We start from the raw sequence: 17,511 nt of genomic DNA, 5'->3' as shown, positions 1-17,511 counted from the left end.
CCTTTTAACTTATTTTTATTTTATATGTAGGGGTGTTCTGCCATCATGTATGCATGTATGCAATGTACATGCAGTACCCACGGAGGCTAGGAGAGAATTTTGGATACCCTAAGACTGGAGTTACAGACGGTTGTGAGTCATTGTGTAGGTGCAGAGAATTAAACCCAGGTCCTCTATAAGAGCTAACAATGCTTTTAACCACTGAACAACTTCTCCAGCCCCAACCTTTTTTTCAAGTATATAAATTAGCAGTGGAATACAATCTAAGCACAAAGAAACCCAGCATATTGGCAGTGTCTGGATTTGAAGGCTAACGCTGCTGAGGGAGGTGAGCTTGTCCCTTTAAGGTTAAACTTGAATCAAACGTAGCAGAGACAGTGATGGAAAAATACCTCAGAAGATGCCAAGGTCTAGCCATGATGATCCTACTTGGATATATTTACAACTCCAAAGAAAACAATGTGCCCATCCAAAGAGGACCAGGTTTGGCCAAAAGGCAAAACCATTATAGTCACACAGGGTCAAGGGAGCTTTGCCTGGCTGGACTTAGGTAAAGTGGCCAGATGGGAAGGTCCTACTTCTTGTGGACATGGAATTCATGCACAACAGGTCACCCTGGGATTTAGAGTAACCCCCCCCCCAACAATGGACATCTGTGAGTACCCTGTACATAGATTAATGCAGCTAGAAAGGAGGGGCACCAGTGTCCCAACAGAGTTGAAAACTATGAAGTGTTCCTAAGAAGCAATCTGGGAAAGGAAGCTTCCTGACCTTGTAAGATGTCACTGTTACAGGAGCAATAGTCCAGCAGTTGAACGGCACAGTAGATACAGTAAAACAACTTGTTCATGGGAACTTCTTTTCATTCACTGCTGTGTCTGTGTATGGATGAGGCACTGAGAAGTCTGTTGCTTGCATGAAAGAAATGAGGACAGACAGTTATTGGACGAATAAGATGGGATAATAGGTTATCTATTTTAAACACGCTAAAGTGAATAATGGACTAAAGAGTTAATTTTTTAAAGCAAACTAAAAGATCCAGATGTTGGTCATAATCCTTAAGAGGCAATGATTTTACAAGTCTAGACAGATAAAAAGAAATTACAAAGCAAAGTTAAAAACAACTCGGACTATGCAAATATTAAAAGCTTATGTTAGCAAAATATTATAATAACAACCAGAATTCAAAGTCAGACAACGTGGGGAATGCTTGCAGAGAATGTGGCAAAGTCCTGCTATCTTATTAAGTGAAATGTTTGTATAAGTTGATAAGAGAAACATTGTAATTCTAGGAACATAAACAGACAAGTCATAAAAAAGAAAATAAAAACCAGTAAATAAATATATGGAAGATATTTGATTGATCTGGCAGTCAAATCTATTTAAATGAGCAAGAAAAAATATGAAATTTTATGATGTCCAATGCTAGTGAGGATGTTGTAAAAATGGTACTCTCATGTTTTGGTGATATTTTGTAAATTACTGTCTCTTTTTTTGGAAATCATTTGGCAGTACAATATCATGAGCCATAAAAACATTTATAGCCTTTGACCTAGTAATTTGACTTACTTCTGGGAACATATCCTGTTGAAAATTAATCAAAAATGTGGAAAAAATTAAGGCTCTAAAATAAATTGGGAAATACTAAGTGTCTCACAATAAAGGGAGAGTTAATGTGTCATGGTACACTGATTAGATATAAAACAACATTGCCCCTCATAAACACAGAAATGGGGCACAGGCAGACAAATGGAAAGAGGCTTGTGATTTAATGGGAAATAAAAATTATGAAATATTTTGCTGTGGGGTGTCATTCTGTATGCTGTGAACATATGTTGCTCTGATTGGTTGATAAATAAAATGCTGATTGGCCAGTAGCCAGGCAGGAAGTATAGGTGGGATAAGCAGACAAGGGGAATTCTGGGAAGAGGAAGGGCTGAGTCAGGAGTCGCCAGCCAGACACAGAGTAAGCAAGATGACAAGGCAGAACTGAGAAAAGGTACCAAGCCACATAGCTAAACAAAGATAAGAATTATGGGTTGATTAAGGTCTAGTCAATAATAAGCCTGAGCCAGTGGTCAAGCAGATATAATTAATATAAGCCTCTGAGTGATTATTTTATAAGTGGGCCACCCAACTGTGGGGGTTTGGCAGGACTGGAGAAACAATTCTGACTACAATGTTTTAGTTTTTTCTTACATTTATTTGCGTGTGTATGTGCACATGAGGGTGGCTGCCCACTAATGCCACAAGAGGGTATCAGATTTCTAGAGCTGGAGTTACAGGTAGTTGCCACTGCTAACTGTGGATGCTGGGAACCAACTCAGTTCTGGAAGAGTAGCAAGCACTCTTATCCACTAAGCCATTGCCCCAGTCCCTGTAAAGATTTATGCAGAAAAATATATATAGATGAGAACAGTTGGGGCAATCAAATTTTTAGTTGTTAAGTTAAGGTGTCAGAATGTTGAGTTTTTTTCCTTTAATTTCCTCCCCCCATTATGTTCTTTCCATCTCTTAGACCTCTGTGACAATTGCCCCTTTGTGTGTCCCCTCACTCCCACTCAAGTCCATAGCCAACTTCCAGAGCCCTGCTCACCTATATGAGCATCCAAAAACCTAATCATCCCACCCAGCTAAAGGGAACTGTCTCTCCTCTAAGCTCCATCATGCTGTTTTAACATTTCGATGAGGGTCATGCACAATTCACATTCTGAAGAAATGATTGATGTATATACTGTGTATCTGTTTCTGCATTTAAATCCCAAACATCAAGAAGGCAGGAAGCATTTGATGGGTTTCCCTTGCTCACTAAGCACAGTGCTTTGTCCTTGTGGTCTGCTGAGTAAATGTCAATTCAAAGATGTTTCCTCCTCTGCAGGTGGCGCTCATGAGGGTCTTCAGCACCTGGGTCCTTTCGGCAACATCCCTAACATAGTGGCAGAGTTGACAGGTGACAACATTCCTAAAGACTTCAGCGAGGATCAAGGCTACCCAGACCCTCCAAATCCCTGTCCTCTTGGGAAAACTGGTAAGGACTAGGCCTTGGGTTATAATGGGAGGTAAATGGGAGATTCTGACCCCAGCTACAATGTGGGCTCTCTCTGAAGAATGTTCCTCTTTTTATTTAGGATGAGGCCTCTCTCTTCCCTGAAGCACAGAGCTCCCATGTTGGGTGGAGCAACGTGGGAGTTGGATAAGATTGAGCCAGTGTGAGGAGGCTGGCCCCAGATGACAGGAAATCCTTAGTCACTGGCTGGCGCCAAGCCCATCAGCCACCTTTTACTTGCTTCTAGGGTTTTGGATGGGTAGGAAGAAAGACTAGCTCAGAGTGTGGGGGTCTGGAAAGGTTGATATGATAGAATGTAACACTATCTTGTACTTCAAGTTCCTTAGGCCAGCAGCAGCAGCATACTCTGAGAACTTACTTGCTAGAAATGCAGATCCTTTGGCTGAATTAGACTTACTGAATCAGACACTCTGAGCCTGGGACCTATCTATCTGTGCAGTGACCAGCCTTGGAGCACACTGAAATTTGAAACCTACTTTTGGAAGATAAGGGAAAGAGACCCAGAGTGTGAGCCAAGTGAGCTGAGTCTTAGGGTTAACCACACAATATGGCACTTCTTTAGGCTTCAGTCTCCTCATCTATAGAAATATGGCACACTCAATGCCTTAAAAAATGTACAGCGTGGTTCCGGGTTATCCCAAGCAAGACCTGTGTGACACAGCACTCTGTGCATGCACTTAGGCCACTGAGAGGAGAGCAACCAGAGTGAGCTGACAGGTGGAGGAGATCCCAGCGCTAGACTCTGCCTCAGAGTCTGCCTTTGCCTTTGCTACTGATCCATGACTCCAGCATTCTCCACATTGTTTTTCTGACATAACTGGCAATCTAAAAATGGAGATTGTTTGCTAAATTTGGCTACTCTTGGAGAAGAATCTCTTACGACTACCACACAAAGGGTCCTGAGTGAAACACAGTCCAGTGACACAAAATCAAACCTTGGCCTACCCCTGCCCTGCCAGGCTCTGGTCTGAATCATCACCCATCTCCCTGCACAGGGCAGTGCAGGTCCTAGAATCTAACTCTTGGCTATAGGGTTAGCTGGAAGGTGACTTCTAGAACATATTTTCAGCCCCCCCAAATCTCAACCTGGCCAGCAACAAGGCTTTATCACTACAGCTCAGTCTCAAGGTACTTGAGAAAAAGTTGCCAAAGGGTCACAAAACTGCTGCATTCGGACACTGCTTAGTATCCCTTTCCCACCTGACAAAGACATTAGAGATGGCTCAGTGAGAAGTGGGGAGTCACAGAGGGACTCATGTGGAATGGAAATGTATCATTTAAGGGAACATTTGACATTAAAGCAAATGAAATATTCTAAAGTTCTTCATGATAGAAACTTATTTCTCACTTATGTAAAGTCCTATCAGAGGGAGGTAAAGAAATGATAGAGGTAGATGGTTCTGCTTTCGTGACTCTTGGTGCTTTCAGTTGCCCTGGCTGGCAGCATGCAGACCAGCAGATGGGGTAGAGATGGGGTAGACCATCACAAGGTTTTGGGGACAGGCCTGGAAGTGAAATAAATCACTTCTGCCTACATTCTATTAGCCTGGGCTCCACCTTATTGCAAAGAAAGGTTGGAAAATTAGCCTTGCTGTGTGCCAAGGAGAAAAGGGAAGTGGGTTTGGAGGGCAGCCAACAGGTCTTTGCTCCTGGAGTGGTTGCTTATGACAAGCAGAGGGGGACTGGAACCCAGAGGGAACACGATTTGGAGTGTCTAATGTGAACAAACTATGACCTTTGTGTGTCTAAATATTTCTAATAAGTTAACTTTTAGAATAACAACAGATGTGTTGACAGTTTCCCAAAAACCTTTGTCCACAGCAGATGATGGGTGCCTAGAAAATGCCCCTGACACTGCAGAATTCAGTCGAGAATTCCAGTTAAACCAGCACCTTTTTGATCCAGAACATGACTACCCAGGTTTGGGCAAGTGGGTAAGTGCATTTTCAGCAGCTGGTGGAGATTTCACTCTGATCTCTGGGGTTAGTGATGCCAGAGATGAACAGTATGCATGGGGAGAAGGAAGAAAAATTGTTTAGAAGTTGATTCCTCAGAAATCTGTGGATGAGGGGGACTCTATTCCAGACCACACTCATGTGTCTAAAGAGCAGTATACTGATTCCATTGAAAGAGACAGCAATCTGGACCATATACTTTCTAGGGGCTTCTATTCTGCCCTTCTCCACGGCCTGAGTCATGACATCCTCCTGTCTCCCTAGTGTTTCATGCCACTCAATAGGACTCCATGAAAAGGAAAAGACTTTCAAAGGAAAAGACACTGAGGAAATCTGTAAAGTTGATTTCTAAGGGAGATGGTCTGTACATATCTCTGCAGAATCAAGGAAATAAAGACATCCAGAGTTGGAAACAGACACATATAAGTCTGCTTGTGGAAAGAGAGATAAATCTCCAGATGTGTGGCAGTGAGCTCACTGTCAGTTGCATGCAACCATGGGTAGCTGTCAACGAAGGGTGTTGTTGCAATGAAGCACTTGGAAAGAGAAATCATGGCCACTTGGCACTGGTGTGCTGAAAACAAGTTTTGTCGATCTGCTCATATTATTCCATTGCCAGCATTATGTATCTGTGTGCCAGCTTAATGAGGGAAATGAAGTGGGCATGGTGCACTTGGACTTCATTGGAGTATTTGACAAGATCTTTTATGATCTCCCATTGGAAGAGGTGAAGGGACACAGCCAAGTCAACAGAATATCACCCAAAGACAGCTTGTTGAAGTATCTGTCAGGAGGAGAGGGAAATGGTACAGGGTACCCTGCATGTCTGAGTGCTACCCCACACCACATTTTTTTTATCTATGTTTGTAATAAAAACACAGATCACATACTTCCCAGATTCTCAGTGGTTGACACAAAGTTGGAAGAGAGACTCTGGATGACCAAGTAGGGATTCAGGAAGATTCCCAACAGGCTGGAACAATGAGCCAAGGATGATTAAAACTGAATGGGAATGTGTCTAGGTGCCTGTGGTTGGGTCTGTGTAATCCAGTGCTGAAACTGTATGAGAAACATGGGGAAATGCTGAGCAGTGTTGATTCACATAGGAAAGTAGATGGTCAATACATCTGCAGAACGAGTGAATGGTGTTCCCTCCAAAGACACTCCAGGTGACCTAAGCTCCTCTGACCCTCTGATCTTCTCAAGTCAGTGCTAACAACACTACTTATTGTGTTACAATGCACACTTAAGCCTGGAAAATAAACTTTCCCCTTCCTTCTGTTTATTTTAGATAAAGAAATTGATCCTCATTAATAATCACTTTCATTTTTTTCTAGCATCTTACTTCATGTTGCATTGAGTCTGCTGAGTTCCCTCTGCCTTCAAAATACATTTCCAAATTAAGGGAGGAAAGCAACACTCTTGAGTTAACCTTGCCTCTACAATTTGTATCATTCTTGCGGTCTCCCCCCCCCCACCCCACTCTTGCTCTCTGACTTCCCTGACATATATAGTTCTGTTAGGGAGAGTTGTCTTGTAGAACTAGTCTCAAGCTTTCTCCTGCTGGTACAGTTGAAAGATAAACGAAAAGTACCTTGGATATTATGAAAATCTCCTATAAAATGTATCCCAATGGAATAGTCAGAGTTAAAAATAGAGGGAGACTAAACACAGAAATAGCATGGAGAAAATAAAAAAAAAAATAGTTCCATTTATGTTGGTTCTATATGTAGTGGTGAAGATAAGAATTTGTGCCCTTTCAAAGGAAATAAACTAAATAGAATGACGATATGGTGTAGACATAACGTGAGAGATGGAGGGAGGAAGAGACAGGGGCAATCTATGTGAAAGGGATAACATAAACTCTTCCTGTGAGGCATTGTAAGAAGAGAGAAGAGAGGATGGCACACATTATGCGTTTGTGTGCCACTTAAAGGAGTAATGAAAGGCAAGGAAGGAACAGAGAATCAAAAGCAGTGCTGGGAAGGGACCCAGGAACCGCCATACAGCTTCAGAAGGGAGCAAACCGGTTCTGAGCTCCCTTACTTTAGATACTATGCTAGATGCTCAGTCTACAGTATCCATCAAGAAGTGGTTCTGTGCTTTCAACAGGTTTGCAGTCTTGAAACAAAAGGCATGAAGATAAAATTGGCCCAATTTTACACTGATACAGTGCAAGGCCAGGTGCTGTTGCTAGGAAAGATGGAAGCCCAGGGCAGAGGACTAGGTGGGGCCATTGGGCCTGATTCTTCCTTAGCTACAAGTTGAGGTACTAAGGAGAGCCAGTGCTGAGGTCCTAGGGGAGGGGCATGGCTAACTGGAAGGCTTGACCTGAGAACAAGAAGGGAAACAGAGGAAATGTCTGAGTGTGGGCAGAGCCCGTCTGGTGCTGTGATGGTGTGGAAGAGATGGTAACTTCTCTTTCCAGCATTTATTTTGTCTGTCTGTCTGTCTGTCTGTTTAGAGGCAGGCTCCTTCTATGTAGCTCTGGCTGTCTTGGAACTCACTATGTAAACCAGGCTGGCCTCAAACTCAACTCACAGAGGTCGGCCTGCCTCTGCCTCAGGGTGCTGGGATTAAAGGCGTGTGCCACCATCCTCTTCTTCAGAAGCTCCCTCTAAATTCCACTCACATCCCCTTTTACTCTTTCCCTCTCCCTCCTTGGAACACTGCCTTGTGCTTCTCTCATTGTCCACATCAGAGCTAAAGACTAGAATTTAAGACCAAGAATAAAAAGTGAAAGTGCTATCCCAGATCAATGGCCAAGGAATGACATTTATGCCTCTTATCAGCTCTAATTATGTGTTTGTTTAAACTTTAGTTTCCTTGTTTATTTTCTCATTACCACCTAGCAATAAAACAGTGCCTGCTTGATCTTTGCATGTAAGTGTGAACTGAGTGTCTCTAGCAGCCTGGGTGTTTATATAGAAGAAGAGGCTGAAGCAGGTCTGCAGCTCAACTATCCTTTCAACTTGCAAAACTGTTATCTCTCAAACAAACTGCACACAAGTTCCCCTGCTTTCTTCCTGGATGGTACTGCCTCCCTGTTTTTTGTTTTTTGTTTTTAAATCTGTAGCCAAGTTGCATCTTTAGCAATGAATCATGAATCACATATTACAAATATCAATGTCTGTCTCATTTTCTGCATGGCTCTTTTCTTCTTACTGCATCAGGTCACATTTATTAAATATGTGCCATATGACATCTGGGCCCTGTGGTGGGTAATGGGAAGACACCAATAATTGCCATATAATAGGAAATCATAATATTTGTGGAGCTCATGTTACATGCCGTACTCTGTGCCAGTATTTTACCTCAATCATCTCATCCAGGCTGCCCATCCTCATCACTCTCATTCTGTAGAGGAGAAAATGCAAGGCAGGGATCTGGGTAGCCTGCTCAGTAACAGAGCTTATGATTGACAGAGCTGGAAACAGAACCCCATTTTTACAAACACAGTAAATATATGTATCTCTTCATGACTCATCCCTCACCATGTGGCCTATGCAGTCCTATCCTAGGATTTGTTGCCTTCCCCACAATGTACATAACTAATTACAGCCCTGAGGGTCTATAGCCAAAGGCTGGCATCAACACCCCCCACACAGCCCCCACCCCATTCACCCATAATCCTCAAGGGCTAAGGGCAAGGGCTGGTGTCAGCTTTTACCCTTAACACACTTACTGCTGAGTAACTTACTTACTCGTCCTTGTGCCAGAAAAACAAATGTTTCTCCTTTCCCAGTGCTTCCTACAACTTTCATCAATGTTGACCAGAGCCTGAGCTGAGCAATGGGAGACAGGAAGAGTATGGTCCCTCTCCAACTTTGTTTATCTTGCATGGCCATGCCATGTTTAAATTTTGGAGTACTCTCTAGTTCTGGTTTGTCTTAGGTTTCCATGTTATTAGACATGAGCAATGTTTTTCATTTCTTCTTTGACTTGACCAATAATAATTGTACATATTTATTTATAGAGTAGTGGCATGTCAATACAGGTACCCAATGCGTGATGATCAGATTTGGGTGATTGGCATATTCCTGACTTCAGACTGCATTCATTTTTTTAAAGCTTTTTTTGTTATTTTATTTTGTGTGTATGGGTGCTATGTCTCCATATGTCTGTGCATCATGTATATGCAGTACACACAGAGGCCAGAAGAGGACACTGGATTCCCTGGAACTGGAGTTAGAGACAGTTGTAAACTGCTATGTGAATGATGGGAATAGAACCTGGGTCCTCTGGAGGAACTGTCAGTGCTGCTAACTGCTGAGCCATCTCTCCAGCTCCTTTGTGCTTTATGTTGAAAATGTGCAGAGTACTCTCCACTGTTCTAAAACATGCAGTGGTTGTTAAAATGGCTTTTTCACTGTGCTAAAGGGCACTAGCAGTTATTCCTTCTTCAACTGCATGCACCCCTGGATTGTCACCATGCTCTCTCCATCTCCCTCCCCCTCCCCAGCTCTGGGAATCACTCATTCCCTCTGTTTCCATCAGACCAACTTTTAAAGCTTCTTCATAGTCATGCTGTTTATGTATATCCTTAGCACTGTGCACCAAGGGGTGCATGGTGTCAGTTTGTCCCATTAGTGATAACTTCATCCTCTTTAATAAAGTGGTGTCCATGTTTCTCCAGTTTAAATCATTATCTATTTAAAATTAATAGTTAACATGTGGGAAACTATTTTGAGACTATAAATATTCTGATTGCCATGAAACTGTTAACCAATATGTTTTGCCTTCATTGATGGTATTTACCAGAGAGAGTCAATTTTAACCATGGTTGCTGCAGAATTACGAGTTTTGCTCTCTTGTTCTTACTCCATTTGCTAATCTGCATCCTATTCCCATAAGGAGCTTCCACTACTTCCTTTCTTGTTTATAAACCTGCGTATTTCTTTGGTACCTCTTACATCATTACTAATTTTGACGTTCATAGTGTCCTGCATTTGACCAGTAGGAATTTCTTCAAGCTGGCTTTTCCTTCCTTTGGACACAACTCTAGCACGTGTTTGAACACATCCTTACTTTCATGGCCAATCTGATAGTTAGCATCACTAATCCTTGTACTTTCTATAGCCTAGCCCTAGGATCAGACAGTTCTTCATGAAGATATCCATCCCCCAGGGTCCTTTAGGGATGGAATTGAGTTGTCCGAAATCTTGATGGTGTATTGGAGAACTCTTTAATGAACTTAAACCAGCTGCACTCCTGGAAATTAGGCCACTCATCCCCAAGGAACTAACAAATGGGTGTCAGAGGAGGTGGATAGTTTATTCCATTCACTTTGTGTACTTTTTTCGTTCACATCACACCTGCCATCAAATCCACACTGACACAGACCTAATGGAGAAAGCCCAGCCACATGCACCACAGAGGGGCTAGGGGCATGGACATGTTGGTTCTGACTTTAACTCTCCAGGAAAGCAGGGGCCATCTTTGAGAGGAAGATTTCCAGACCTTCTGTACTTCTGCTTATAATTTCCCCTAAGATCAGAAAAGGGGATTGGGATGTTGCTGCCTTCCAGTCATTTACAGCGGGCTGGAGTGGGGCCAGGATTGATGGGCACTGGGCTCCCCTCCACCAGCTTGCGGGCTCCTCTGCTCTCCCTCCAGTTCAGACAGCTGAAGAAAGAGATGTCTGTGAGCAGTTACTATTCTCACCCTTGTAGCTGGAGAGCTTCTCTCCAGGTCCCACCAAGCCCCCACAGTCCCACAACCCACATATAAAATAAACACACCGGGGAACCCATGGCTGATGTGTAAAATTAAAACACAAATATAATAATAAAAAAATTAAAAAAAATAAACACACCGACACTTATATTATTTAAACTATATGGCCGTGGCAGGCTTCTTGTTATCTACTTCTTCTATCTTAAATTAACCCATTTCTATTAATCTATACTTTGCCATGTGGCTCTGGCTTACCGGTACCTTAGATCTCGCTTGTCATGACAGCGGCTGGCAGTGGCTCTCCTCTTCAGCCTTCACTTCCCTGAATTCTCTTCTCTGCTTGTCCCGCCTATACTTCCTGCCTGGCTTACTGGCCAATCAGTGTTTTATTTATTAACCAATCAGGGCAGCACATTTGACATACAGAACCTCCCACAGCACACCCTCTTTACTCCAACCTCCTTCCCAACTCTGGCATGAGTACTTAGAACATTCTATGTGCATTAGAGTTGTTTGTTTACATTCAGACACTGGAGTTGAGACCAACTACAGTATTCTCATTTCTCAAGGGAATGGTCAGCAGGCCTGCCTTTTCTCCCTCCTGATATTTACTTGATCCATGCCCCAAGAGAGCCTCTGGGCAGTGCCTGTGTTTCTGGCAGTGAAGGTGCTGCTCTTGGCACACACCCCATGCCTGGATATCTGAGGTTGGGCAGAGCTGCCCATTGTAAATTGCAGGTGGTAGGTTTTAATGAACAAGAAAACAATGAAGCTCATTCTTGGCATTTGTCATTTTCATTTTCAAATCTACCATTTAAATATTTGCTAATAACCAGACAGCTCAGAAGATACACATGGTGTATAAACTTGTTCTTCACCAGAACTCAGTCAGTTCCTTTTTTCTAGAAGTCAATGTTAGGGTGTTGTAGTCACAGCAAGTTGAATTGTCTCTTTCATGCATTATTTTCCTTATGATTTGAAAATAAAAGAACACAAGTGAAACACCTTTCTCTGTTTCCGCGTTCAGGTTAAGTGTTGTGTCCTTTATAGTCTCAACTAGAGGGAAATGTGTTGAGCATGTGTCTGATATTCTAGAGCTCATTTAAATCCAACGTGTGTTTGAAACACAGCAGTGTGTGGAAACACTTATACAAACTGTGGTAACAGAGAAGAGGCTCCCCAACCCCCACCTCTCACCCCCACACAACATAACTCTCCTTTCTGCCAAGAAGTTTTTTGGCAGTTTTTAAAAGGTTCACTCTATTAAAAATGTTATAGACCAAATGGTTCTGTGATTGGCTTGATGGGGGCACTAACTTGAGCCATGGGAAGGATGGCTGCAGAAGTCAGCATCTCAGTTATTTACATAGAGCACTGCTGTTAATGGTCGGACACTGCTCCAGAGAACAGTCATGTGTGCAGTTCATAAAAAGGGAATTAGATACTGAGATAAAGTTATTTATTTTAAACAACGACCGTTCAAAGGGAAGAGATGAGCTTCCCACACCCTGGGATTTTAGCATGCCATCTTTCCTTGTTTATGAGATTGTTGATGACACTGTGTGCCTTGAGGCAGTACAGAGGACTTTGTGAAAAGCGCCACAGTCCCCAGCTTTTCTCTTGTGGTCTATCATTCTGACACGACATTCCTTTCATCTAGCTTTGTTTCCAAAATATGTGTATGCAAATATCCAGGGGACACAGCAAGTGTTACTTTCAAATAGACAGTTACCAAATTCAATCCATACTTGTGTGCCTGTGTTTTCTTTCCTCTCCACTCTAGAACAAGAAACTCCTCTATGAGAAGATGCAAGGGGGTCAGAGGCGGAAGCGGAGGGTAAGTCACACAAGGGCCGGGTGTGGCTGGGGTGTCGCTGGTGGGGGGGTAGTGTTTCTGAGTGGGGCAATTGGAGCATTTGGTTTGGGGAAAGTGGCAGAATCTTTTCTGATGCAATCCCAAAGAACAGAACAGAAATCCTGTGTAGCAAGGGCCACACCTAGCAGCTATACCCTGGTTTCTTGGGTGGCATGGCTTCCTCCCTAAGCTTTAGGACATGATTTTCATGGAATACTCATTATTTCCCTTCTGGCCAGCAACCATGAATGTTACCTCACTCAGGGAGGGCAGGGAGAATTTGAGGGTATGACTTTCCTCAACTGCTCTCAATCCAGTGGAGGCAATGGCTCACTTATCTGCATCAGTTATGTAAAGCATATGACAGGAACCATAATGTGTGAAAGTACATACTGCAGGCTGTGATTTTGAATTTCTTCTATCTATCTTTTTTATTGACCCTAGCAGGATGGTGTAACATGCATTCCACCTATCTCATTTGCAGACTGCCAAGTCTAGTGCAGGCTTAGCGCTTCTTGAGAGGATTGTCCAAGATGGCCTTTGGTGTCTATATTTTCCTTTTGTTACTCCTTATATGGTGTTGGTTGGTATAAATCTGAATGTCAAGGTCATATTGTGTTTCCAGTGCATGTTATCGCCCTGAGACTTAGCAGTGATCCAGTGTCCATTCTGCTATTCTACTGGTACCTTACTGGACAGAAGAATCTGAACACTGGTCTTTTTTATCTGACCAAACAGGAGGGGTAAAATCCCTGCTATTACATAGTAAAGTACTACCATAGTAATTATTTTAGTTAAAATATACAAACCAACCTGTATACCCAAGGCCACTGACCATTTATTTAGCACCTGGATCTTGGGGAAAACTGGGAATCTAGACAGTGGCAATTGTGGCCAATCTAAAGAGCTTGGCCAAGTTCAATCAGAAAATGCTTTAAGAAGTGTGGCGTTTCTGGCCTTGGTATTAATCATAAGGCCCCAGGCTGCCTGACAAACACAGAAGACAATTTCCTATGCGAGAAGCAGAAAGCTGTTACAGCTGGAAGCAGATCTTCTTTGGGGGAATAAACGGGGTTATTAGGGTTTTTCTTGGTGATTACAGCTTCCAATGGAGATGGTGACAGGAAGGGTGTAATGTGTCCTTGAGAGAACATCAAGAAATTATATCCTAGGAGCTCAGAATACACATAATTTACCAGGAAGATGGCTTGAATATCCCCCCATGGTACAGCAAGGACATTTCCAAATAAGGCCAATGACTGACCCCAAATGAATAACAGCAAGCAGTTTTAATTGTCTCTGCTTGCTGGCCCACCATGCTTTCTACTATGAGTCTGAGGAACTTAGGTTGACTTTAGATCGTATTTCCATGAGACCAGTGATTACCCAAATTCAAAATTCTGGCTAAGACATATGTTATAAAGGATTTTTTGCTTTGGCCTCAGAATTTAGGAAAATAAGAGTCACTGTGACCCAGGATTTCAGATTCATTCTATTCCCAGACATCTATAAAGCCCGTTCTCATTCCTTTAGCCCTGGGCCCCTCTGGACTGATGAGGAAGCAGAAGATCTCCCCACCCCTATCACCACACCTTAGCTGCTGTTCCCACCTTAACCACCCTCCCTGGAGCATGAATCAATATAAAGAAATCATAGCTCACTTATTTGAAGAATTAAGGTTTACTCCAGTGAAATCCACCACCTACTGGCAGTTGAAGAGGACAGGAAGCAAAGTTCTATCCCAAGTTGTCCATTCAGTTCTCAGACGTGAATACCAATCTCTGTATTACCTAGCCATGGGTTACCATACATATATAAATATTGTGAGCTCTTCAGAACACACTTAAAGCAATGCATTTGGTTTGATAATTGAACATTAATCCAAAAGTGTCAAGGCTTGACCTTGGCATCTCCCTCTTCCCTTTTCCTCCAACTTTAGACATTTCTGAGTCTAGACAGTCTGTCTTGCACCATGGAAGTTTCTTAGCAAGAGGGCTGATCTGTAATGTTACAAGTAAAGCCCCAAGTCATTCTATGTGACTTTTTTTTTTTTAACTTATTCTGGGCCATTTGAATTTCTAGCTGCTTCACAAATAAAATATCAATCAACTTTTAAGTGGTTCTGAAAAAAAATTGACTCTGAAACTGTGACTTGTTACCATTTTAAATCCACTAATTGTCTTAAACAGACTATCAGCAACTTAGTCCCACAGCTGACAAATAGGAATATCTCATATTCTCTTTAAACATATTAGAATTTTAAGAATCACTATGGTTACAAAACTGAAAAGTATTTTTGATATTAACTGTATTTTTCCCAAGCACATTAAGTCTGCCTACTCAGAGGTTCTTATATGATTCCTTAGGTGGGCCAGACCACACTAGTTGACAATTTCCGATAGAAAGTGTACTATTTTGAATACTTCAAGGATGACTATCTTTTTGTGACAAGCTTCTTTCTAACTATGTAAAAACACTGTTCATTTGGTAGTCCTCACCTTGTTTGTGAGACATCTTTGAGGAGTGGCTGAGGTCCTTACTGATTTATGTTTTTATACTCCAAAATGTGAATGAAGCACATTGACCAGGGCTCCTCATGTGTTCCGGTCCTTGCCTTTTGAAGCATGCTTGCCCACCTTTCAAGAGAGCCGTGCAAGCCAGGCCCACACAAAACCTGGGTCCATTCACTCATGGGGCTTAGCATTGCCATAGGATTGCTCCTCATGTGTAACCTCGGCCTGTTTCTTACATTTCTGTTCCACTGATGGAAGGCAACTTCAATAAGCAAATGTCTTCCAAAACGTTTGAAATTTTTCCTGCTCACTGAAGATTATGTTGCACAGCTCCAGTTACCAGTTCAAATCCAAACCTCAAAAAAATTGATATTATTAGAGAAGCAATGGGGATTTTTTGAGTCATTCAGAACATCAACAAGTGAAGGAGATTCCAGAATATGGAGGCCTAAATAAAAAACAAGGACCCTTTCAGATGGCTTTGGGTTTGACTTCACCTTTTAAGTTTGACTGAGAGAAGGTTGGAATTGATGGTTAGATTTCTTATTGAATTTTGTGTTCAACAGTCCTTGCATAGAAGAGTTTCAGCCATGGGCCAGTCTTCAGGTACTAATTCACACTTGGCTCTATGTGTCTTTCCCTTTAGCATGCTTCCTATAGATTAATGAAGGCATTTCAGATTCTCCCCCTCACATAAGGAGGACCACAGAATAATTATTTTCCTTCACATGTGACTTGGTACCTAAGTTAGCAGCAAGAATTTTTTTGTGGCTCACCCCAAACTTGTAAGATAAATATAACAATAAAAGGGCTACATTGCATTTGATCAAGAACACTATGCTTATATGAAAGACACAATTGGTCACATCTGTCAGTGAGACTGTGTATTGCACTATGGGGCCCTGAGGCATTAACCAACTGCTGGAGCCATCATTTGGCAGGGGGTGGTAAGTGCTATGTTATTATCCTGATAATCCAACAGTCAGAAACACTTCTCCTTCACTTATGTGAGATGTCTGTAGCTGAGGCTCATGTGTAATGCCAAAACATGTATTTTTTTTTTCAGAGTGTCAATCCATATCTACAAGGAAAGAGGCTGGACAATGTTGTGGCAAAGAAATCTGTCCCCCACTTTTCAGAAGAGGAGAAGGAGTCAGAGTAAAGAGAAGACAGCAGGTGGAACCCCGCCCAGTGCTTATTATGTGCATGTTACTGAGCCCCCTTGAGCGGCAGCATGAGTCTTACATCGATAATTATGGATGAAAAGCAGCTGCCCTTACATTTGCCTCCACGCCAGTGACTGTGCTTTCTGCTAAATTAGAATAAAAGCTCCTTCTCTTTGGGGGTTTTTTGATGTGGATCTGCAAGAAACATTACAATTAAAATGTATATGTCAAGTATAATAAAAACACGGATATGAAATACTCAGATTTCTTGCAGTTTTGGGTTGTGCAGTTTGGGCCAAGTCTGTAAAAGGCTAGCATTTGATTTTGATTATGTAGTGTATCTAGCCCTTGGGCCTTGTTACACACCAATAAAGAAGTTTGTACTCAAGGGGAGGGGCTGACACATCTCACTTGGCTGCTTCTTAATAAATGTATGTGCAAGCATTGGCTTGTGAAGTTTTTTCTTTCTAAATAACAGTATAAAAATCAATTTCTTTGCTTAATACAGCAAAGTGTCATGCATAACTGTCTAACTTTAGCACTAATGCTATGAAGTCAATGATCCCCATTTCACATATGTTAGGACTGACAATGTTCAACACATGATGGGAATAATCAGTGAAATCCAGAATGGAAGAATTTTTCAGGGCAAGAAATACTCCCCACCCCTGTGAGTGTGAAATACTATAAATTTTTAAAGGATGTAAGAGAAATATGAACCAAATGAAATTTGTGTAGGTGTTTCTTTGTTTCCTGATTCAAGTAAAAAATATTATATATCAGACAGTTGGAGAAGTATGAGTATGTGCTGACTATTTGGTGCAATGTAGTTGCAAAGTTTTATGGCAGTCTTTTAAAAGAACTCTTGTGTCTTAGAAATATCAATTGAAATTGATACAGATGCTATTCATATTTGCTTTAAAATAATCCATTAATAGTGATGGGGAGGAACCTGGGATTTAGATGAATCAGATTAGCCACTATTGATAGCTATTAAGATTTCTTATACTTCTACCTCTCTACTTGTAAATATGTTTGAAATTTTCCACTCTAGCAACACAGGTAAGGTGCAACAGTAAGACCAGATTATGGTAAACCTTGGTCTGGAAATATAGCAAATAAGGTTGAAATCTTTATGCATATGGATATGAAGAATTAATGGAGACCATTTCCCTTGGCCATCATGCAAAGTTATGCAACAAGGTTCCACAGGGGAGAAAATTTGGTTTGGAATGAAGTAAATTGGATGGAGAGGAGGAAAAAAGATTTTCATGGAAGA

General features: G+C 41.9%; 1 protein-coding gene across 4 annotated transcripts in view; it reads left to right on the top strand.

The window, feature by feature from the left end:
- LOC118581709 (neuroendocrine protein 7B2) overlaps positions 1–16,676 on the top strand; it is a 46,329-nt gene extending 29,653 nt beyond the window's left edge. For all 4 annotated transcript variants that reach the window (XM_036184185.1, XM_036184187.1, XM_036184186.1 and 1 more), the window contains exons 3-6: positions 2,879–3,028; positions 4,889–5,001; positions 12,482–12,535; positions 16,133–16,676. In XM_036184185.1, coding sequence (XP_036040078.1) covers positions 2,879–3,028; positions 4,889–5,001; positions 12,482–12,535; positions 16,133–16,228 — 413 coding nt within the window. In that variant the 3' untranslated portion in view covers positions 16,229–16,676. The remainder of the gene's footprint in view (positions 1–2,878; positions 3,029–4,888; positions 5,002–12,481; positions 12,536–16,132) is intronic.
- The last annotated feature ends 835 nt before the right edge of the window (positions 16,677–17,511 follow it).

The sequence above is a fragment of the Onychomys torridus genome, chromosome 4, assembly GCF_903995425.1.
Source record: "Onychomys torridus chromosome 4, mOncTor1.1, whole genome shotgun sequence".
In the NCBI taxonomy this organism is placed as follows: Eukaryota; Metazoa; Chordata; class Mammalia; order Rodentia; family Cricetidae; genus Onychomys; species Onychomys torridus.
This window is presented reverse-complemented; position numbering and strand designations above follow the sequence as displayed.